The following is a 23,221-nucleotide window of genomic DNA, read 5'->3' on the forward strand; positions in this document are numbered from 1 at the left end:
CTCATTTTAGTTAATTATTGGTGAATAGCAAACTAACACCTAACACAATTCTGGGGGTAGCTGTGCAGTTCTGCTGGTCTTGCCTGGCTCTCATATGGGGATGCTTTCAGCAGAGGGTTGCCTGGGGCCTGGGCTCAGCAGGACAAGGAGGGACAGGCCTGTGTGTGCACATGGTCTTTCATCCTCAGAGATGCTGAGTTTCTTCACATGGAGCCTCAGAGCAGCGTTCCAGGAGGGCAATAGCAGAAGCTGCAAGGCTTCTTCACAGGTATAACGTCACTTCTGCCTCATTCCATTGGTCAAAGCAAGTCACAGGCCAGCCCAGATTCGAGGAGGGGGGAAGTAGACTGACCTCTTGAAGGGAGGGTTGTAGTTGTATTGGGAGTGTAACGAGTACCACCAGAGGCAGTAAACTAAACTCATTATCCAGAAATGAGATGGGAAGATTCTTAATATCCAATAATAATAATAACTAAAAACTCAATTATTATATACTGGTTACAATGCTAAGTATTTTACAAGGATTGTCCATCGAAAACCCAGTGAGGTGGGTGTGAGGATGAACACTTAGTGCCCATTGCTCCTTCCTCCATGTGGAAAGGCAGAATTCCATAGAGAAGAATGCCTGACCTCTCCAGCCTAACCTCCATCCCACATTTATTCCTTTCCATGGGAATATGTGACTTACCTAATGATGAATCTAGGTAGATAAGTTTCTTCCTCCTTGGGATCTGAGGACCTACAGGCAGAGCACATTCTGGTCTGCTCTGGGGCAGGTGTGTCCTGTGGAGCAGGCCTGTAGATGTAGGGGCTTGGTTCAGTTAAGGAGGGGGCATATATTAGCAAATCCATTTGGCCTGACCAAAGTCACATTCTCCAAACAGCTTCCTCAGTTATAAAGGAGTGACTTTGAACTCTATCCGCCTGACTTCTGGGCCCCTCAATTTTTTCTGAACTCAGGCAGGAAAAAGAGGAGTGTGATTTATGGAAACATTCCTAACCCCACTAATTAGCCCCATTTCATTGAAAAGTTAAGAACTTTTAGGGAGGCTGGCAGTTACTGACCTCAGTAGAGGTTGCAGTTTGGCTTTTTTGTCCTGGTTGCTGCGGAAGGTGTGGATCAGAGTTCTATTTTTATATGAGGCCTGGCCACTGTCCATTTGTATATTTTCTCTCACTATCTTGTTACATAAGCCAGAAACCCTGGAATTACCTTGACTCTCTCTATCCCTCCCATACCCAATCCATCAACAAGTCCTCTAAATTCACTTCTCAAATAGCTCTCAAGTCTGTCACTTCTTTTCATTTCCATCTCCATACCGCCAAACTATTTTCACTGTTCATCAGATCTACCTACCTCCACTGCCCTCTCCCCAATTTATTTGCTAGGGTAATTTTTTAAAAGGCAACCTTGATTACATCATCCCTATGCTTAAATTACTTAATGTCATCCTGCTGGTGTTAGGATAAAGACTAAAATCTTTTAACACCACCATGAAAAAGAAGTGTTCCATCCTTAGCCTTCTCTTGCATCATATGATCCTTTCTTTCTTTCTGCTTGAGCCACTCATTATCTCACTACTACATGGAATTTATTAGAGGGCTATGGACAGCTCCAGAATCAAAGGAATAGCTGAAGGAGACCAGGGCAGGAGCCAGTGTAGCTCCAGGGATATAGAAACTAGGGATGAAATGAAATCTCATCAGAACACCTACAGTGGGAAATATCAGCTCCAAATGCACCCCTGTCCCTTGCATCACTCTGCTTAAGATCCAGGGTTCTCAGAGGACAGTTCGACAGGCCTGGCTGGCTTGGGTCACATGCCCTTCCCTTGGTCAGGACATCTTGAACAAAGTCCCAATAAAGGTTTAAACAATGAGGAGAAAGTAATTCCCCACAAGGAAATTTGGGGTTGAAGATCCAAGGCCACTTGGCCACCACAGGCCACTTCCAGCACCACCGGACGTAGCATGGGGGACCCTGGCCACTAGCAGAGCCTACACATGTGGCATGGTCAACAAACTACGTGATTTGCAAGGGTTAAAAAGAAAAAAAAAATCAAGTGACTACTTTGCCTGCATTTATGAGAGAATCTCAGGTAAGTAAGAGGAAGCAACATTAACCCTCTGGGCTCCCCATTACTTATGGATAATGTACTCCACCTCAGTGTCCACCATCACAGGGAGATCTCTGCCCACTGGGGCCGAAAGATCCCAAGCTTCCTTAAGCTGAAGCTGTAGGGTATTGAGATCAGATGTTTTCCCACAAAGGATCTATGGTGGCACAGGGCAATGTGGCTCCTGCCAGTAACAGGGAAACTGACTCGATGGAACTGGCTGAACGGGGACCCCTGCTATAATAGAAGATCAAACAAGGAATTGCCAACCAACCAAGCTGAAGAAAAGCAAACATGCCCAGTGCCCCAGGAAAAAGAGGAGGTGTGGGTACTGACACTTCCCCAGGAAGCCCACCACACCATGGAGAAGATGGAGGAGTCTATATAAAGCCTGGGAGGGATGTTGGAGGGTCCCATATGATGTGCTCCCTGACTGGCTGAAGGACAATGACCACCTGCTACATGGACACAGACTACCCACGCCCTCCTTTCGGGCTCGCTTCAAGGGCATTTTCCACATCCATACCAAAACTGGCAGCATCTGGACTTATCTGCTTGGTTTTGGGCTGTTTCTCAATTTGGGAATCTTGACCGTGCTCAGACCAAATATACACCATGTGGACCCTCTACAGGAGAAGGTGTTTTTGGGGGTGTTCTCTTTGGCTGCAGTGCTCTGCCTCAGTTTCTCCTGGCTCATTCACACCGTCTATTGTCATTTAGAAAAAGCCTCTCAGACTTTTCCCAAACTGGACTATTCAGGGATTGCTCTACTGATTATGGGGAGCTTTGTCCCTGCTCTACTACTTCTTCTACTGCATCACAGCCACGGCTCATCTACCTCTCCATCATCTGTGTCCTGGGGATTTCTGCCATCATTGTGGTAGAGTGGGACTAGTTTGCCACAACTAAGCACTGGCATACAACAGGAGGAGTGTTCCTGGGACTCGGCTTGAGTGGTGTTCTGCCCACTGTGCACTTTACCACGGCTGAGGGCTTTGTCAAGGCCATGACAATGGGCCACATGAGATGGCTCTTCCTCATGGCTGTGATATACATCACCAGAGCTGGCCTTCATGCTGCTCAAATTCCCAAGTGCTTCTTTCCTGGAAAGTTTGACATATGGTTCCAGTCTCATCAGATTTTCCATGTCCAGGTGGTGGCAGCTACTTGTGTACACTTCCATTGAGTCTCTAATCTTCAAGAATTCTGTTACGGCCTAGAAGGTAGCTGTACTGAAGACTCCCCTCTCTGAGTCTTCCCATCAGAGGGGTGGCCAAGGAACTTTCTAAGTGCTTTTAACAATAACTTCTGGGAAGCTGATGTGGCTCAAGTGATTAGGCTCCTGTCTACTATATGGGAGGTCCCGGGTTTGTTTCCTGGGGCCTCCTGGTGAAAGCAAGCTGGCCCACATGGCAAGTTAGCACAACAAAAAAGGAGAGACAACAAACCAGGGGGCTGAGGTGGCTCAAGCAATTGAGTGCCTTTCTCCCACATCAGAGGTCCCAGGATCAGTTCCCGGTGCCTCCTAAAAAGAAGATAAGAAGAGAAGACAAGCAGACACAGAGCACATAGCAAATAGATTGAGAGTAGACAGCAAGTGCAAACAACAAGGGGGTGGGGAAATAAGTAAAACAAATCTTTAAAAAAATAAAACCAAAAACAATAACTTCTTTGCTGAAGTGAGAGGAAGAGTCCATATTGTCAGTTTCTAGAAGAAACCTCTTAGAGAATTCAGTACTAACGACGCTTCTGCCCACTTTCACACCCACTGGGCTATAAGCTTCCATTTGCATTTCCCCAGCTGGGGAGGTAGGGGGTAGTCTAACTTGGCCATCCCCTTCTTGGCAAGGCAACTTCCATCTCCTCAGACACAGCATTTTGAAGCTCATGTTGAGATTTTACCCTCCTCGTCAAATCATTTTGGGAAAAATAATGGACTGGGACCCTTCAGAAACTGTTTCTGAAAGAAAGTGTTCTTCCCTTAGCCCAATCCTTACTTGGTAACCTGGCTTTTAGAAGGCCATCCATTTTTGTAGCACACTTTTCAAAAACAATTATAACCTGGTCCCATCTTTCTAAGGCTGGATCTGCATACACCACAGCAAGAACAGGGCCACCAACTTTTACACAGCCCAGCTAGTCATGGAACTATGTCCAGGTGCCAAGTAACTTGAGTTTTACTTTTTTTTGTTGGCAGAGTAATGTAAAATTAAAATGGGAAAAGATACATTTAATACTAAGCTTTAAAGAGAAACCTGCTGTGTTATCTTGATACATAAAGTATGTGTGATAATAAAAGAAAGTAAAGAAGAAGAAAAAAAGGAAATTTGGGAATTCTTATCAGAAGGAGGAGGAATGGATGCAAGGTGGTCCAAAAGAAAAAAAAAATCAACAAATGTTCACTAACCATAAGTGTTCCCACTACCTGGAATTCTTTCCTCTCCCCTCTTTGGCTAGTTAATCCTACTCAGTTTTCAGATACCAGCCCACCTGTCTCTTCACTAGGGAAGCCTTCACTGACCTTCCCAAGAGTCAAAGTTTTATATTCTATTATTTCATAGCACTGTACCCCTCTCCTTTGTAGTATGGTGCCACTGTTGTAATTTTACATTTATTTGTCAATGTTCAAATTGTGTCCATCTTTCCCAATAGGCCAAATGGTCCATTAGAGTAGACTCAGTGTTTGTCTGGCTCACCAAGTACCTCCAATGCCCCAAAGAGTGCCTGGAAAAGCAAAGATACTCAGTAAACATTCATTTAAAGTATGAATCAAGAAATAAAGATGTTGATTTTCCCACTGGTATGAATTTTGCCACTCTCCCCTTAGAAGGCAAAAGCAGTCACATTTTTAAACATTTTTTCCAATTCATACTTTCTTACATTTAATCATTTAATCTTTAAAACAACACAGTAGGAATGCACTTTACACATAAGGAAACTGAGGCACAGACAGTTAGGGAATTTGTTCAAGAACCTATTTGGTAAATAGTCCATGGGGGACACAAACCCAGATCTGTCTGGTTCCAAAACTCAAGTTTAAAACTCTTACGTGGTATTGGCTTTCCATAACACTGTTATCTCCTTAACACAAAGGTCTTAAAGATAAAACTCATTTCTCTGTAAACATGGTTTTCAAATAAATTCAGTTTCATATAAATCTAGATATGCCCCACAAAAGTTAGTATAATTTGTAAAATGCTGATCCATAGAGAGGATAAAATAAAATAAATTTCAAAAACAAAAGCAAAACTCCACTCAGATGCAATTTGACAGGCAATTTTAATTCTTAACCAAATATCATGCTTTGGGGATCACTCATGTTACAGGACACTAAGTATGAGTGAAGGAACAGAGATTGGTGAAGAAGCACTCAATTAAGGTAATCAGCTCCCTAAATTCCATCCACATAAGCATCTACCCATAAAAAGCATTTCAATTTTTCCTAAGAGGCTTCACCATTTCAGTGTTATTTCTAGGTAAAATGAGGGGTGGTTGGCGAAGTAACACAAAGAATGACCACAATTCCCAGGTCTTACTGGAGAAGAGACCGAGGCAGGATGGACTAAGGGAACATGGAATTCCCTGGGAAAGGAAAAGTAATACCTGCAAAAATAAGGAGAAGTGTTTCTTCAGGTCATCCACAGCAATGAGACAGCCAAGGTGCTGGTGAAGAGTGAGCATAATAAGGCAAGCCATCATTTTCTCTTTTATTGCACCCTCATGCTGGAGTCCCAAACCTACTAAAGATACTTTTACAGGTAACAGGAGCAATTGCTATTTGATGGTTATAGTGGTTTTCCCTGCAGGTCTCATATGGCTTTTTCTGGAGAGGTGGGTAGGTCAGGGTGGTGATGGGGGAGGAGGAATGCAAACTGTCAGCACCAGAGAAGAGAACTGTCATCTAATATGTATTCTAGCTACATAACTAAAGTCTGAATGATGTGGCTTTCTGTATTTAACGAATAAGAGGTTCTGCCAACTCCCGGATCCTCGGAGAACATTGTGCTGTCATAGCTGCTGGCTTGACTGTAAAGACACCTGGATCGTAATATGTAATATGCACAGAAGTCCTGAAACAGGGGGAGAAAGAATTCAAACTGACGATGAAAGGAAAAGGAACTAACATTTCCCACATACCAGCTATGTGTTAGTCTGATGATATTATCCCATCTGATTTTCATAAGCATCCTGTGAAACTGGTATCATGACCCCCCACTACACTTTAGATGGAAGACTGGGTATTATCTCGTGAGGGTAACACAACGAACTGAGGTTCAGGCAAATTAAGAGGAAGGACCTCCAAAGAAAATTAGGAATTAGAAATAATTTCTTCCTTATTAAATGTATTTGCTTTTTTCTTGTTTATTTGAAATAGGTCATACATGTATATGATGCAAAAACAAAACAAAGCAAAACAAAACACAAAAGACTATTTTAGGAAATTTAAGTCTTCATCCCATCTCAGATCCTGAGTCCCCCAAGTGCAACCACTGTTCCTAATTCCTTTGAGATGTTTAGTCATATGTAAGCATATGCATGTGTGCATTTTTTTAATATAAACTGCAATATATGCTCAGTTCTGCAACTTGTCTCATTTTAACAATATACATTAGATATAAGTCCATATTGGTACCTACAGAGCTGTCTCATCTATGTTTCAATATCTAGTTCACTGACCCTGTAACTGTAGCCTTATATTTATGGTAAGAAGACCATAGATTTATTATAATAAAAGTAACAAGTGACATGTTTAAATTTTTTATGTCGTATTTCTATATTGTTTTTATTGGCCCAACTTTATCCTGTGTCATTTTAGCCTTAAATTTACATACCTCGTATTTGGATTAGCTAGTTCCTGAATTCTGGGAGATGCTTTGGAATGGATAGCTGCATGAGATACTGGCCAACGGACATCACGGATGGGTAAATAATCTTGATGAAGAGGCTTGCACTTAGCTAGAGCTGTTATTCGAGGGCTAGGACTGGCTTGCAAGGCAGCAGTGGTTACCTATAATGCAAACAAAGGTTCAAAATTATATCCCAAGTTTCACTTTGCCCTATTTCCTCTGCTCTGTCCCTAATCCAAATCACTATCACTTCTCTTCTGGACTACTGCCACAAACTTCTAACAGGTCTCCCTTCTTCCATTCCCACCCCTCTACAATGCAGCCTTCCATAGCAGTTACTGAAAGAGAGAATGAACATTTACTGAGTGCATTCTCTGAGCCAGACCTTGGACTACATAGGTTTTACCTACACTACGTTCACTTAATCTTCACAACAACTCCATGTGGTAAGTACTTTCTAAAGTCAAACTCGGACCATGTCACTCTTAGGCTTTAAAACCTTCCTGTGTCCTCCCACTTTACTAAGAGTTACAGGCTCACTGCCATGGCTGACAAGCCCACGTAGGATCTGGCTGCTGCCCCTCTCCTCTGACCTCATTCTCCTCCCCTCCCCACCTGATCTCTCAGATCCCAGTCACAAAGGCCCTTCTGGCCCGTTATTTCTGCTTCAGGGCTTCGCCCTTCCTAGTCCTTCTGCTTGGAGCCTCTTTCCTCAATCTAGAAATGAATGCCTCCTGATCACTCAAGGCTCAATGCATTGATCTCCAAGAGGTTTTCCCTGACTAGCCAAGATAAAATCAGCCTACTCACCCTTTTATATATTATTTATCTCTTCTACAGCCCTTATCAACACCTGAATTGCCTCATATATTCTCTGTTTGCAAGTTTATTGTATGCTTCCTGACCCCCAAAGAACAAAAACTACTTGAGGGGAAGTACTTCCTTGCCAAAAACTAGAATAGGCTCTGGCACATAGTAGGTGTTGAATAAATTTATACTGGACTGTCTGATTAACCCCTTCAGGGTTTACTTTGAAAAGCAAATCTGTCAGATTGGTTTTCTACTATCCTGCTTTTTGGTAAAGGAAAGAGGATGTCATTTAGCCATTATTCTCTCAGTTAAATGCTCATTCAAAGGAATTATAATGTACACCAGCACTCAGTAGCCCTCAAAGTATTCTATACTGAACTGGCACAGATTTCTTTTGGGTTCTAAAAGTAAGATTATCTGTAGCAGTATCCCTTTTTTTAAGGGTTGTTTGTTTTTTAATCTGCAAACCATCCTAGCAACCAAGGAAGAATGCCTATAATTCCTTTTTTATATACTGAAAAAACTGATAAAGTGATTTGCCCCATGGTCACAAAGCAAGTCACTTTAGCAAACCCAAGACACTCTCCCATCGTTTTTTATTCCCAGTCTGGATTTCTTTCCTAATAGAATTCCATATAAAATCCTCAAGTTTCCACTATTCAGAATTCTTCAGCTGTTCCAGGAGAGCAGGGAAATTGGTCCCACCTCCTCTGGCAATGGGATAGGGTACCAGCTTGGCACTCTAATTTATAGGAGGGAGTGTCAAGGAAGAAGAAGGGGAAAGGACGTCAATGAATGTGCCAGACTGTGCTGAGTGCCTTAACTACATCACTCATCACAGCAGACCTCTGGGTCATTCTCCCCTAGCTCACTTTGCTCCAGCCAACTTCAACCATAACCCAACTTTCAGACTCTGGAACATGCTCCTCCCTTGACTAGAATGTGCTTCTCCCAGTACTTAGCTGACTCTCATTATTCAGGTTTCGGTTCAAATATCCCACCCTTAGGGAGCCCTTCCCAGACTACCATATTCAAAGCAGCTCATTTTCTATTCCCATCCATTTTCTTTTTCGTTTCCTTCATAGCACTTCTCTTATCTCACATTACTTATTGTTTGCCTCCCCTCACTGGCATGAAGCTTAATCTTGTTTATTGCAAAGTATCTGACACAGAGTGGATATTCAAATACTTGCTGAATGAATGAGGCTCAGGAAGGTTATCACTTTTCCAACATCATATTGAGCTACTAGTGGTGAGGCTAGGATTTGAGCCTGCTCTTACTGATTCCAAAGCCCATGCTCTTTGGCCTCTACCCCTCTGCTTCTCTCTGTGTCATGCTGCTGGGTCTTCCTTCCCACCACTGATGACTTTTTCAAGATTCTCTTTCCAATGACTATGGGCTATCACCTGTAGAGGCAAAACAGCACCTAACTGAAGTCTAAGGATACCAAGGCAGTGATGTCTTACAGGACGGATGGGCATTTCACTGTTTTCTCTCTCATAGCACAGACCCTCTATCTTGAGTCTTGGCTGGGCAAGGTCTACAATTCTTGGAGTTGCAATAGCACCCAGGACAGAAGATGAAATCTTTGTTTCGATCTAGAGGAGAAAAATAAAACCTTACCTGTGATTGTCAAATAATAAACATTGTCTAGATCAACAATATAGAGTATGGCCTGACTTCTGGACCAGACTTCTCAACAAATCCAGCAAAAAGGTTGAAATGAATTCCCACCCGGCTTTCCAAGAACCTACCTGTAAAACTAAAGGTGGGGAGAAAAAAAGCAAACAATGTTAGCTATTGGCTCAGAGATAAATGGTGATGCTGATTTGTGGAATGATAAACTCAGCCTAGGGGTAAGACTCAAACCTACCATATGAGATGACCATACCGAGGAGAGCTCTGCCTTCTTCTTAATAATTTTTGCTCTTTGGAAAGTAGGGCTCACATTGTCACAAATCACTGTGCTTAAAGTGGATTTAAGTGACTCTCTTCTAATTGGAACAGATAAGAAAAAGAAACCAAAGCCATTAAAAAAAGTAGAACCAAATATCTCCAAAGACAATACTGTCCTAATCCCCAAGTCACTCTTTGTATTAGTCAAGCAAAAGGTTGCTGATGCAAAGTGCCGGAAATCTGTTAGATTTTATAAAGGGTATTTATTTGGGATAGAAGCTTACTGTTTACCAGGCCATAAAGCGTAAGTTACTTCCATCACTGAAGTCTGTTGCCATGTGTTGGAGCAAGATGGCTGCTGATGTCTGCAAGGGTTCAGGCTTCCTCTTCCTCTTCAGGCTCCATGGTCCCAGCTTTCTTCCAATATCAGCTGTAGGCTGGGATAAGTCTCATCTCTCTCCAGGGGGTCATTTCTCTCTGGGCTCAGCTGCTCTGCTCTCTCCACAGGCAAGCTATAGACTATCAGGTGAACAGCTTCTCTCTCTTCCAGGGGCTTCTGCCGTGTCTGATGGAGCCTTCTCTCCTTCCTCAAGTATCTGCTTCTCTGTGTATTTACTTCCTGAAGCTCCATTATCAAAACTCCAACTAACTCCTCTGCCCTGTCGTTTTCTCTGAGTCCCTGCCCCATTCAACATCCTACTAACATGGCCTCATCAAAGCCTTAATAATAATTTAATCAAGTTTAAGAGTGAAACTTCTGAATCCAATATAATCTAATGTACCCAGAGGAACCGACCAATTTACAAACTTAATCCAATATCTATTTTTGGAATTCATAAATAATACCAAACTGCTACACTCTTCTTTGATTCTACACTAAAACTTGACAAATGGTAGTTTCTTAAATGTTAGTTGTGATGTACAATCTGAAATTATGTCAATGAACTTTTCATACTCCACTACCTTAAAATTCATTGGTCTATCCTGCACACTGAATGGACCGCTACCCATACATGATTTTGACCTTGCAGATTACCTAAAAGGGTCCTGGGAACTGTTATGGACCCCTTGGCCATATTTTTGAAAATTCCTACTCTAGTATAAATAATATTGTAGAATAACTGAGGCAGTGAATAAAGACTGGGGCAAATGGAGGGGAAATTCTTACCCTATACTTTATATAAAAATACACTTCAAATAGACTGAGGAATTAACTATTTTAAAAAATAAAAAGAAATCACGAATGACTGTACAACTCTGTGATGAAAGTGAGAGTGTATACTTTACATAAAATGTATAAGGCATGTGACTCTATACCACAGTGAACCATGTGTGGAAGACGGACTATGGTTAACAGTACAAATATGAGTGTGTTCTCTCATGAACTATATAACAAATATACAATACTAATACATAGTGTTAATAATAGGGGGTATATGGAAAAAAATATACCAAGTGTATGCTATGGGCCATAGTTAGTGGTAATAGTCTGATCATGTTCTTTCATAATCTGTAACAAATATTCCACAACGATGTAAGGAGGTGGTGGAGGGGTAATGTATGGGGATCTGCACATTATGCAAGATTGTTTTGTAAGTTCACAACTTCCCTAATTAAAAATATATATAGAAAAAAATCACAAAAATACTGTAAGAATAACTTCACACCCTTCAGCAGTCCTCTCCCAGCCCTTTCTTTTTGGAGCAATGAAATTATTCAAAAAATTTTTTTGGTGAAAAATGCACAACATTGTGATTATACTAAAAGCCATTGATTATACACTTTGGATAAATTGTATGATATGTGAATATAGCTCAATAAAACTGCTTAATAAGTGCAAGAATAGCCAGAAATAGCAGCTATGTACAGCAGGGGAAGGATTCAAAAATTGAGAGGTGAAGAATTTTGTCTATTTTTTATTATTAAAATAATTAAAATGTTCTAATAATGACTGAAGTGATATCTGCACAACTATGTGATTATACAAAATACCACTGATTATATGCTTTGGATGAATTATATGCTCTATGAATATATAAATAAAATTGATTTGTTTAAAAAAAAAAACTAAAAGAAAATAGGGGCGACCAGTGGTATGCTGGCGTTTAACCACCAGCTCTCCAGAGGAGGACGGCGTGGGGGAGCTGAATTGTAATGCTTGCCAATTTCCATGGTATAAATATTCCCACCATGGCCAATGTCAGGCTATCAAGGTGATAACACTAAATGCAAAGTTGGGAGGAGATCTAAATAATCAGGTCTCCTCCTGATAGAACTGTGCCAGTTCAAGCCAGGTCAGGCATACAGCTAGATGTGACTATCTGCTTTCTTTTGGGGAAGGACTTTCTAAGCATAGAGTAACAAGAAATCTTGAAGGAGCAAGATTAGTAGAGTTTACCCCATATGAAATTTAAAGGAGAAAAAAGAAAAGGAAAAAGAAATTTAAAGATTTTAAATCCCCAAATACCAAAAACAAAATTAAAAGGTAAATTCAAGGATTCTGTTTCCAGTAATGTCAGAGTAGCTTGTGTTGAACTAACCCTCCTGCTGATAACGGTTACAGACTCTGGAGTAGACTTTAAAACTCTATGACTGCACTGGAGAGCAAGAAAAAGTAGGCAATAACACTTGAAAGAAGGAAAGTGGTTCTTCCTCTTTCCTTCCAGAATAACCGGGAAAGCTAAGCAAGGTAGGTGTCTGAGCCCAGGGGAAAGGGAGATGCCACAGCAGCCCAGAGCAGGATGTTCGAGCCTGAGCAGCATGAGAGGGTGGTCTAGCAAGAGATAACAGAACCCAAGCTGGGGGAGGTAGTGGTTCACATGGGAACAGGCATCCGGGCATGGGGAGCAGAGCCTGAGATGGGGGAGGAGGGCCCAGTGCAGGGTCTAAGTAACCACATGGAAGAGGAGATGGCAGCAGAGATAGGAGAACTACAATACACTGTGAGACTGTGGTAGTTTGGAACTGAATGTACCCCCAGGAAATCATGCTCTTATAGCTAATCTAATACTGGTATAAACCTATTGTAAGTAGGTTTCATGAAGTTACTAAAAGTTAAGGTATGGCCCAGAGTGGGTTTTAATCCTCTCACTGGAGTCCTTTATAAGAGAATATAATTCAGACAAGACAGAAAGCTATGGAAGCAAGAAGCTAAAAGCAATGAAACCTGGAAGAGAAGGGAGAGACCAGCAGACACTGCCATGTGCCTTGTCATGTGGCAGAGAAGCCAAGGATCATCAACATCCAGACTTTGGGAAGAAAGCATCATCTGGATCGAGCCTTGATTTGGACATTTTCATGGACTCAAAAATGGTACATCTGTAAACTAATAAATTCCCATTGTTAAAAGCCAACCATTTTATGTTATCTGCTTTCAGCAGTGTAGCAAACTAAAACATTGATAAAATAAGTAACTATATTAAGGATAATGGGATAAAGGTTTATAACCTTCAGAGAATAGAGCTACAAATATGGAAAGGGAGGAAAAGAGAATTAACCCTGCAGTGTTGGGTTAGAATTGGAGATTCAGTGGGAAGTAATGGTTTTCATTAGACAGGTATGGAAATAAATATAGGTATAAATGTGTGTATGTTCCTGTATGTATATGCTAAAGAGTCATAATTTCATACTCATCATGAGGAACATCCAGACAAATCCACTTTGAGCATTATTATTCAAAACAACGACTGTAAATTTCAAAAGTGTCAAAGTCAAGAAAGTCAAGGAAAGACTGAGGAATCATTCCAGGCTTAAGAAGACTGAGACACATGACAAATGCAGCATATGATTCTGAACTGGATCATTCTGTTTTAGAGAATATTATTGGAAAAATTAATGAAACTTAAATGTGATCTATAGATTAGATGGTGGTAATATATCTTGCATTTTGTTTAATCCTCAATTTTGATGGTTATATTATGGTCATGTAGGAGAATCTTTGTTAAAAGAAAATGTATGCATCCAGCATCCATGTGGAATCTAGGCCCTCTCTTGATATAGATGTGGAGTGGACACAACCATTCTAGGGTCCATAGGATGGAGGAATAGAGTATGGATTAGAGTGGACTTACTGATATTCTATTCATGAACTATTGTGATTAGTAATCGAAGAAAATGTGGCATTGGTGTGGAGAGGGTGGCCATGGTGGCTGCTGGGGGTAGGGAGTGGGAGGAAGAGATGTGACGTGGAGGCGTTTTTGGGACTTGGAGTTGTCCTGAGTGGTGCTGCGGGGACAGTTACCAGACATTGTGTGTCCTCTCATGGCCCACTGGGTGGACTGTGGGAGAGTGTGGGCCATGATGTGGACCATTGACCATGGGGTGCAGTGGTGCTCAGAGATGTATTCACCAAAAGCAATGAATATCTCATGATGATTGAGGAGGTTGTTGTTATGGGGGGAGGAGTGGGGTGAGGAGGGTGGATGGTATATGGGGACCTCATATTTTTTTAATGTAACATTAAAAAATAAATAAAGACACACACACACAAAAAGAAAATGTACTATTTAAGGGCTGATGGGTCAATAAGTTAGCAACTTATTCTCAAATGGTTCCGGAAAAAAATATTTCTTTGTACAGTATTTGCAAATTTTCTTTGTTTATGATTATTTCAAAAATATAGTAAAACAAAAAAGAAAGAAGTTATGTATACTGGGTGAAACCCACAATTAGCCTGTTTTCCCCATGACCATTATTAAACTATACATGTGCAGGATGACACTTCAAATAAGCCAGTATAAAGCAGCAGCTTGAAGATTAAAAGAGCCAAATAAAGATTTTTGTAGTTGACCAGTGCTGGGGCTATAGTGTTTGGAGTTCAAGTTACACCAAGTTAGAGGTTCTTGCTAAGTAACTTGGGTTTTTCCTTGAAATCCTATAAAGGTGTCATCTTAGTAATAAGGATGACATCCCAGGACTGAGGTTATACCTTGGAACTAAAATAAAAAAGACTTCAACAAAGTCTAAAAACAAGTCCTCATAAGGAATCCTATGAACAAGTCTCATAGGATTAAGGTGTTACACCAGTATTTTGCTTGCTGTAATAAAACTCAACACTATTCTGAGGAAGATAACAGAATCTAGAATCGGTATAGCATGCCATCCATAATTTCCACTGTACAATTAAAAATACTAGACGTGATAAAACAGGAAAATACTATAATGAAAAGAAAAACTATCAACAGAAGCAGACCCAGAGATAACCCAAAAGTGGGAATTAGCAAAGATTTAAAAAGTTAATATAAATAAATAAAATATGATAAAGATTCAAAAGATGGTCATAATGGGTTAAGAGACTGAGAATTTCAGGAGAGATATGGAAATTATAAAAACCTTTAAAAAAAAAAAAAAGAACCAACTGTAAGTCCAAGAATTGAAAAACACAGCATCTGAATGAAAAACTCATTAGCTATGACAAACAGAAGACTGGACACTGTGGAAGAAAGGATCAATGAACTTGATAACAGGTAATATAAATTATCTAAAAGCACACAGAGAAAAAAGATTGAAGAAAAAAAAAAAGAAACCTCAGTTACCTGTGGAACAAAATCTAGTGTACTAACAAATAAAAAATGGAAAAAATATATGATTCATTATGGCTTCAAAATCACAAAATACTAGAATAAATTAACAAAAGTTGTCCAAGAGTTCTACAAGGAAAATGACAACGCATTGTTTAGAAAACTTAAAAATGGTCTGAATAAATAGGGGAGATATAAAATATTCATGGATTTGAAGACTACTATTAAAATGTCAATTCTCCTTAAATTGTTTTATATATTCAATTAATATATCTATTTTTTGAGGTACTGGGAACTGGGGATTGAACCCAGGACCTCATATATGGGAAGCCAGAACTCAACCACTGAGCCACAATGGCTTCCCTGAGTCGGTTTTTTGTTTGTTTTGCTTATCGTTTTTTTCAGGAGGCACTGGACCATATCTACTCCCTGCAATCTAATCAAAAATCTCAGGATGCAGGAATGGATGTGGCTTAAGCAGGTGAGTGCTCATCTCCCACATGGGACATCCCAGGTTCGGTTCCCGGTGCCTCCTAAAGAAAATGAGCAAACAATGAGCAAACAGATAAGGGAACCAATACAGGGGAGCGGACGTGGCTCAGTGGTTGAGCACTGGCTTCCCACATATGAGGTCCTGGGTTCAATCTCTGGTTCATATATCTAAAAGAAAAGAAAAGAAAAGAAAAAAACCCCTCAGGATGCATTTTTGTAGAAACTGACAAGCTGATTCTAAAATTTATATGAAAATGCAAGATGTAGAAGAGCTAAAATAAATTGAAAAGAACAAAATAACAAAATTAGAGGACTTACACTACCTTATTTAATGAATTACTATAAGTGAAGCAGGTGTGGCTCAACCAGTTGAATGCCTGCCTATCACAAGGGAAGTCCCAGTTTCAGTTCCTGGTGTTTCCTAAAGAAAACAAGCAGATGCCTCACCTGCTGCAATGAGCAGATGCCAAAAGCCAGCAGACAGCACTGCTCACAGAAAGTGGATGTGGCTCAGGCCATTGGGCCCTTTCTTCTCATGTGGGAGGTCCTGGGTTCAGTTTCTGGTGCCTCTTGGAAAAGGCAAGCAAACAATGAGCAGACAGACAAGAGAACTATCAGCGAGGGGGGATAAATTTTAAAAATAATAAAATAAATAAACAAACCTTTAAAAAATGAGTTACTGTGAAACAATAGTAATCAAGACAGTGCAGTAGTGACATAAACATGGACACAAAAATAATTGGAACAGTACTGGGAGTCCAGATATAAACCCAAGAGGATTCAATGGGGAAAGAAAAGTCTTTTCAATAAATGGTCCTGGAAAAACTGGATGTACACATGGAATCTCTACTCACATATACAAAAATCTAATTCAAGGTAGAGCATATACATAAACACAAAAATGAAAACTATAAAGATTCTAGAGGAAAATATAAAAGAATACCGTCACAGCCTGGGGTTATTCAAAGAGTCCTAGTCAAGACACCAAAAGCACTAATCATAAAATAAAACTGGACACATTGAACTTCCTCAAAATTAAAACTTTTTTTTAACAAATGATTAAGAAAATTAATAGGTAAGTAGATTAGTCAGCCAAAGGAGTACTGATGCAAAGTACCAGAAATATGCTGGCTTTTATAAAGGGTATTTATTTGAGGTAAAGGCCCTAAAGAGTCCAGCTCAAGGCTGCTTTCTCACCAAAGTCTGTTACCACGTGAAGCAAGAGGGTGGGCGATCTCTGCTGTTCTCGGGCCTTCTCAGCTGCTCACCTGCTCTGTTCTCTTTGGCTGCAAACTATCAGGGAAATGGCTCATCTCTCTTCCTGGGGCTTTAGATGTTTAAGCCTTCTCCTTTCTTACATGTGGCAGGACCAGAATGACCAAGTTCTCTCCTCTTCCATGTGTCTTCTTGAGTAAGTGTCTGTTTATATCAGCCTACCAAGGGGGTGGGGACTCAATCTGGGTCATGCCCTATGATGTGTTCAAATAAAAAATCAAAACCCTTTTTTTTTTTTTTTTTGAGTTAGGCCAGTACTTTTTTGGGTAGGGAGAGAAAAATGGGAGAAAGTAACAGAGCAGGGGTCCCAGGTAGTGAGGAAGGGGATGAAAAGGGATGAAGAGGGCTAATTTACAAGCTACAATTCCCCATTATAGACCATTATAAATCCCCAGAGTTACTTGCCTGGTCACATGGCAGAGGAAAAAAGGTGACAGTGGTGAGGGTAGGACAGGTCCTCAGGCAAAATAGTAAGGCGAGAACATGCCTCAAAGCCCTAATCTTAACAGGTAATTTAAGACATGTCAGCTGAATCTAATGCATTCATAGGACATCACACCTAAGGAACAGATTCGTTTACAAACATAATCTCTCTCTTTGGGATTCATAAATAATCTTGAACTGCCACAGTAAGGCATACACCAGAAGAAAATACTTACAAATACATAACCCTGACAAAGGACATATATCTACAATATATAAAAAACTTTTACATATTAATAAAAATTTTAAAACCTACTTTTAAAAATTGGGCAAAGCCTCAATAAGAGAAAAATTCTCTATTCATAAACAACATGATGTGTATGTAGAAAACCCTAAGGAATCTACCAAAAAAAAAACCAAAAATAAAGCAAAACTCCAAAATAAACAACCCACTAGCTAAAAGACAAAAGAAGATACACAAATGGTCAGCAAGCAAATGACAGGCATGCAAGATCATTAGTCATCCTGGATGATTAGTCATCATTAAAACCAGAATGAGATTATCACTATGACTTACTAAAAATGGTTAAAATTCATAATGTCCAATGTTGGCAAGCCTATGAAGCATCTGATCACTCATACTTTGCTGCAGAGTAAAAATATGGCACAATCACTTTGGAAAATATTTTATCATTTTCTTATAAAACTAAATATATATCTGCCCTCTGACCGTTGGATAGATATTTACCCAAAGGAATGAAAACATATGCCTACTAAAATATCTGTACATGAATGTTCATAGCAACTTTATTCATAATAGTGCCAAACAAGACACATCCCTCAAACGTGAATGGATAAAAAAAAAAAAGTGCTACAGTTACACATTGAAATACTACCTGGTAATAAAAAGGAATAATCTACTGGTACATTCAATCATACAATAAAATAATGAATCTCAAAAACAGTGTTGAGCAAAAAAGCCAGACACTAAAGAGTATGTATCTTGGCTCAAGTGATTGGGCTTCCGTCTACCATATGGGAGGTCCAGGGTTCAATAGCTGGGGCCTCCTGGTGAAGGCAAGCTGGCCAGCATGGAGAGCTGGCCCACATGGAGTGCTGGCCCACGTGGCGAGCTGACCTGTGCAGGAGTGCTGGCCCAAGAGGAGAGCTGGCGAAGCAAGATGATGCAACAAAAAGAGACATAGAGGAGAGACAACAAGAGATGCAGAAGACCAGGGAGCTGATGTGGCGCAAGATATTGAGCACCTCTCTCCCACTCCAGAAGGTCCCAGAATGGTTCCTAGTGCCACCTAAAGAGAAGACAAGTAACTAGAAGAATGCACAGTGAAGGGACAGAGAGTGTAGGACAATGGGTGTGTGTGTGTTGAAATAAATAAATCTTTTAAAAATTGTATGATTCCGCTTACATTAATTTTTTTTTTTAAGTAATCTATGGTAATAAGAATATGAACATCAGTTGCCTCTGGGGAGCAAAGCAAGAATGGACTGGAAACAGTACTGAGGAGACTTTTTGGAATTATGGAAATGTTTTATATCTTGATTTAGATTGCTAATTCATGGACATACACATTTGTTAACTCATTGGACTATGCATGTAAGATCTATGCATTTTATATAAACTATAACTCAAAATTTTCAAATTAAAAGCTGGGGAAAAGATTTACAAGACATATAAGAGATAAAGACTTAATATCCCTAATATGTAAATAAATTCCATGAATCTATAAAAAATTGACAGGCCATTAGAAAAAGAAATAAAGCTATGAATTGATAAATTTACAAAACAAAAATACACATAGTAAGTAAATGTGGGAAACTTTGAACTTATTGATAATCAGAAAAGTGAAAGTGTTTTTATTAATGAGATGTTATTTTCATTACAAAATTAATATTTTATAAAATAAATAATGTTGTCAAGGGTGCTGTGAAGAAGGCAGACCAAATAAAACAATTGAGTATGTAAATCAAATTTTTTTATTAGCACATTTTGAGATTTTATATGAATCATCTCAAAAATTTTCATACCCTTGATCCAGTAATTATATTTGTAGAATTTTTCTTCTCAGAAAATAATCAGATTAAGAATGAGCCAGGGGAGGGACATGTCCACAAAATGACTTCATAATCTGGGACAGCAAGTCAGACAAGGCCATGTGAGATATTCAAAATTTGAATGGATAATACTTAAAAGTATCTGTTGGACTTAAGAGTCTTAAGCATCAAAGATTTAAAATATTGAAACAAACTGATTAGCTTGGGTAGGAGTTGCAGACATCTGTAAGTAGCCAGGGGCTAAGTGAGCTATGAGAACAAATTCTTTTCAAATTTTATAGTCTCTGACAACATTACTATAAAAATGGGGCTAAGTATGATAGTCACAGAGATGAAAATTCTTGCTCCAGGTCATCCAGCCAAAGTCTCTAGTGATAAGTAACCTCAAATAACTGTGATAGTAACTTGGCTTCTTTCTTGGGGCATGTGATTTTTGTTTTATAACTCTGGCAAGATTTATATTCTTCAACTAACTGTGAAAAAAAATAAGATTTGAAATTATAGAATCAATATTTTGTGTTACAAGTTAGTGTGTGCCTTTGGATAGATTACATGTGAATATATCTTAATAATACTGCTTTAAAATAAATAAATAACAAATAGGCATAAATAGCACCTATGTACAGCAGGGGAAACAGATTGAAAGGTGATGAATTTTATTATTATCCTTGAAATAATGAAAATGCTCTAATAATGATTGAAGTGATGAATGCACAATTATGTGATTATATCAAATACCATTGATTACACACTTTGGATGAAGTATATGCTTTATTAATATGTTTCAATAAAATTGCCATTTTTTTAAAAAAGAGTGTGTGCAACAATTGATGAAATTTGAATTATATTAAATTTAAATCAAGTTTATGTTCAATATTAGAAGATCTTTTAAAAGTCAGGTTCACCGTATTTATAAGTTAAATAAAGTATTAGATTTAAAAATAATTATTTGACATTTGAGAAGTTTATTTTTATTATGTAGATGGTTGAAGTACTTAAACCAAATATAATATACTTCTAAATATTTACATTTTTGAAGTTATATAATTAACTAAGTTTAGAAACCAAATCAAACACTATACAGGTTTCTGTCACCTAGGATAATTCTCTTTTTTTTCTTTAACAATTGATGAAAAAATATTGGTATATTACTATTCACTATAGTCCAAAGTTTGCTTTAGGTGCATTTTAGTTCAGATATTACTCTATTATTAACATCATGTAATATCAATGTACATTTGTTCTGATTCATGGAAAAACACTCTTTGGTTTGTACTATTAACCACACTCATCATTTGCAATAGGGTTCACTATGCTATACAGTCCCATTCAAACATTATTCAGGACTCTTAAAAATCATTGTTAAAACCACTAGAATTATAAATAAATAAAACTTGCAAGTCGAACTTTAGACTAAAAGAAATAGATTTTTAAATTTGTAATTTTCAGAGTTGATAATTATTTAAATCAAGAGCATACCTCTGAATACGCTTTTCTGCATACAAAACCCATGCTCAAGGATTGCAAAAGACTCACATCCTTGGATGTGACAGTTTTTTAAAAAGTAGATATAAATTCTTCAACACTTCTCTGATTGGGAGGTGGGATTGTGCTCCAGCCCCCTTGAATCTGATCAGACTTGTAATTGCATCAGTCAACAGAGTATGTCTGCAGTGATTTCCAAGGCTATCTTAAAAAACCATGCAGCTTCCACCCGGTTCTCTTGGAACACTCACCCTCGGGCCATTCCATTTTAGATGCTTCTTCTCAGAACACAGCTACCATGTTCAAAGAGGCCCAGTCCACATGGAGAAGGTACATGCAGGTGCTCCTGAAGTTAGTCCCAACTGAGTCCAGTCTTCAAGGCATCTCAGTCTAGGTGCCATAGGTGGGAAGGAGCATCCAGATGATTCTAGCACTCTACCATTTGAGACACTGTGGTCTTTAGAGATTTCCTAGTTGAGGCTGGCCTGTCAGAATTTCTGATTCATGGAATCCTTGAGCATAATAAAGTGTGTATTGTTTTATGCCACTAAGTTTAGGGGTTGTTTGGTATGCAGTAATAAATAACTAGATCAGAACTTAAAGGATGGGTTCTCTGTACTGGTTCTAGGTTACTAGAGTTGTTCAGATGTAAAGATATTAATGTTCCCATTGACAGTAGTTTGGGGGAAAAAAAGGCACTGGTAGTCCATGGCATGTGGTGGCAAAACAGAATGCAAGCCTTTGGGTGACAAAGCACTTGCTGCCAGAGAACATTTAAGTGAAAATAAAGGCATAAAATGGGGTTGTTTGGTTGCTTCTAAGGAAGTTGAGGAAAGACAATTATCTCCTCAGGACTTGAAATTCCCACCTTAAATTTCAAGTAAGGCACCAGAAAGCTTCTCTGACTGCCCTAAAAAAAACGCTTTATAGTCAGGGCCCAAAATTCTGAAAACCAAGTCCAAAATCTAACTCCATGGGTGGCTGGAATTACATTGTAAATTGGGTTTTCAAAACTTTATGGTCATTTATGTTAAAGTTAGGGCTATGATTGGGAAGGAGTGGGACCTTGAAAATTGGAATAGGGATATATGTCACATTCCAGTGAAGCTGGGGACTTTAAACCCCTAAATAATGCTGAGAATTTCTTACCATTAGAATTAGCCCTGCGTCCCCTCTCTGAGGAGGTAAGGTTCCCCTTCCCTGAAGAACTTGTAATGGCCTCCTGTGAGGTAGATGCCTTCTAGGGAAATGCTGATTGCACTCAGGCCCTATCCCTACCATCTCTCAGTGGTTCGAGGTCTATAACCAGACCTAAGTCTCAGTCATTGAAAGAGACTTCCACAGACTTCTCCACTAGCTCCCACAGTTGTTCAAGCCTAATCCCTGTAATAAAGTCCTTATTTTATATTTATATAAAATTCATAGTGGTTCTGCTTCTCTGATCAAATACTGAGTGACACACTAGGCATAGTGGAGGTAGTAAGAAAAGGTCACCATTAGATGAAAGGAGAAAATAAGCAGGAACTGTTACAAAGTCAATAAGAAACTGTTTCTGGCACACTTACGTCTTTTGGAGGAACATAGTTTGGGTCTATGCCTTTCACTTTTGAGAGTCGTAATATCCGGGGAGAAGGATCAGGGATTTGAAGAGAATATTTTATCAAGTTATCACTGAAGGGCATACATGAAAATAAAAACATGAAATATATATTACAACTATTGGATGAAGGAACAATAACCACACTTTTCATTCAATAATCAACTTCACATTAATAATAAATATACATATCTTAAGAACATGTTTTTCCATAATTACTAATACTCTTTCTACCAGATGAATGTTTTTCAAAATGTTTTTACTATCATCCACAATAAGTACATTTAATGTTGTAATACAGTACAGGTATGTGTGTGTATATAGATACATAATTATCAAAATTATCATGATATAATGCTTTCACTATGCAATGTATTCTGAGTTTTAAAAATTTCATTGGAATTTTTTTAAAAAATTGGTTACATGAGAGTGCCAACAACTGCAAGCAGGATAATCACATCCATCCACCCTGTGGGATCTAAGCCCCCTCTTGATTTAGAGGTGGAGTGGAGCCAGGGCCCAACAAGATGGAGGGATATAAGATGGACTGGAGTGGACTTGCTGGTATTCTACTATAGAACTGTTGTGACTCTAGTAATGGAAGAAATTGTATCATTAATGTGGAGACGGCAGCCACGGGAGTTGCTGAGGTGTGATATGGGGCATTTCCAGGACTTGGAGTTGTC

At 39.1% G+C, this 23,221-nt stretch overlaps 1 protein-coding gene and 1 pseudogene across 2 annotated transcripts in view; one reads left to right on the forward strand and one right to left on the reverse strand.

Moving 5' to 3' along the window:
- Nucleotides 1-2,255: 2,255 nt before the first annotated feature.
- Nucleotides 2,256-3,369, forward strand: LOC101438585 (adiponectin receptor protein 1 pseudogene; annotated as a pseudogene).
- A 2,010-nt stretch (nucleotides 3,370-5,379) lies between these two features.
- The window catches only part of SPMAP2L (sperm microtubule associated protein 2 like), a 122,331-nt gene continuing 104,489 nt past the window's right edge, over nucleotides 5,380-23,221 (reverse strand). The window contains exons 6-9 of one of the 2 annotated variants that reach the window (XM_058298057.2): nucleotides 22,504-22,609; nucleotides 9,242-9,373; nucleotides 6,950-7,125; nucleotides 5,380-6,187 (exon numbers count right to left, since the gene is read on the reverse strand). In XM_058298057.2, coding sequence (XP_058154040.1) covers nucleotides 6,073-6,187; nucleotides 6,950-7,125; nucleotides 9,242-9,373; nucleotides 22,504-22,609 — 529 coding nt within the window. In that variant the 3' untranslated portion in view covers nucleotides 5,380-6,072. Of the gene's footprint in view, nucleotides 6,188-6,949; nucleotides 7,126-9,181; nucleotides 9,374-22,503; nucleotides 22,610-23,221 lie in introns of both variants that reach the window. The other variant, XM_058298056.1, reaches the window with a different exon arrangement.

This window comes from Dasypus novemcinctus, chromosome 1 (assembly GCF_030445035.2).
Source record: "Dasypus novemcinctus isolate mDasNov1 chromosome 1, mDasNov1.1.hap2, whole genome shotgun sequence".
Lineage (NCBI taxonomy): Eukaryota > Metazoa > Chordata > Mammalia > Cingulata > Dasypodidae > Dasypus > Dasypus novemcinctus.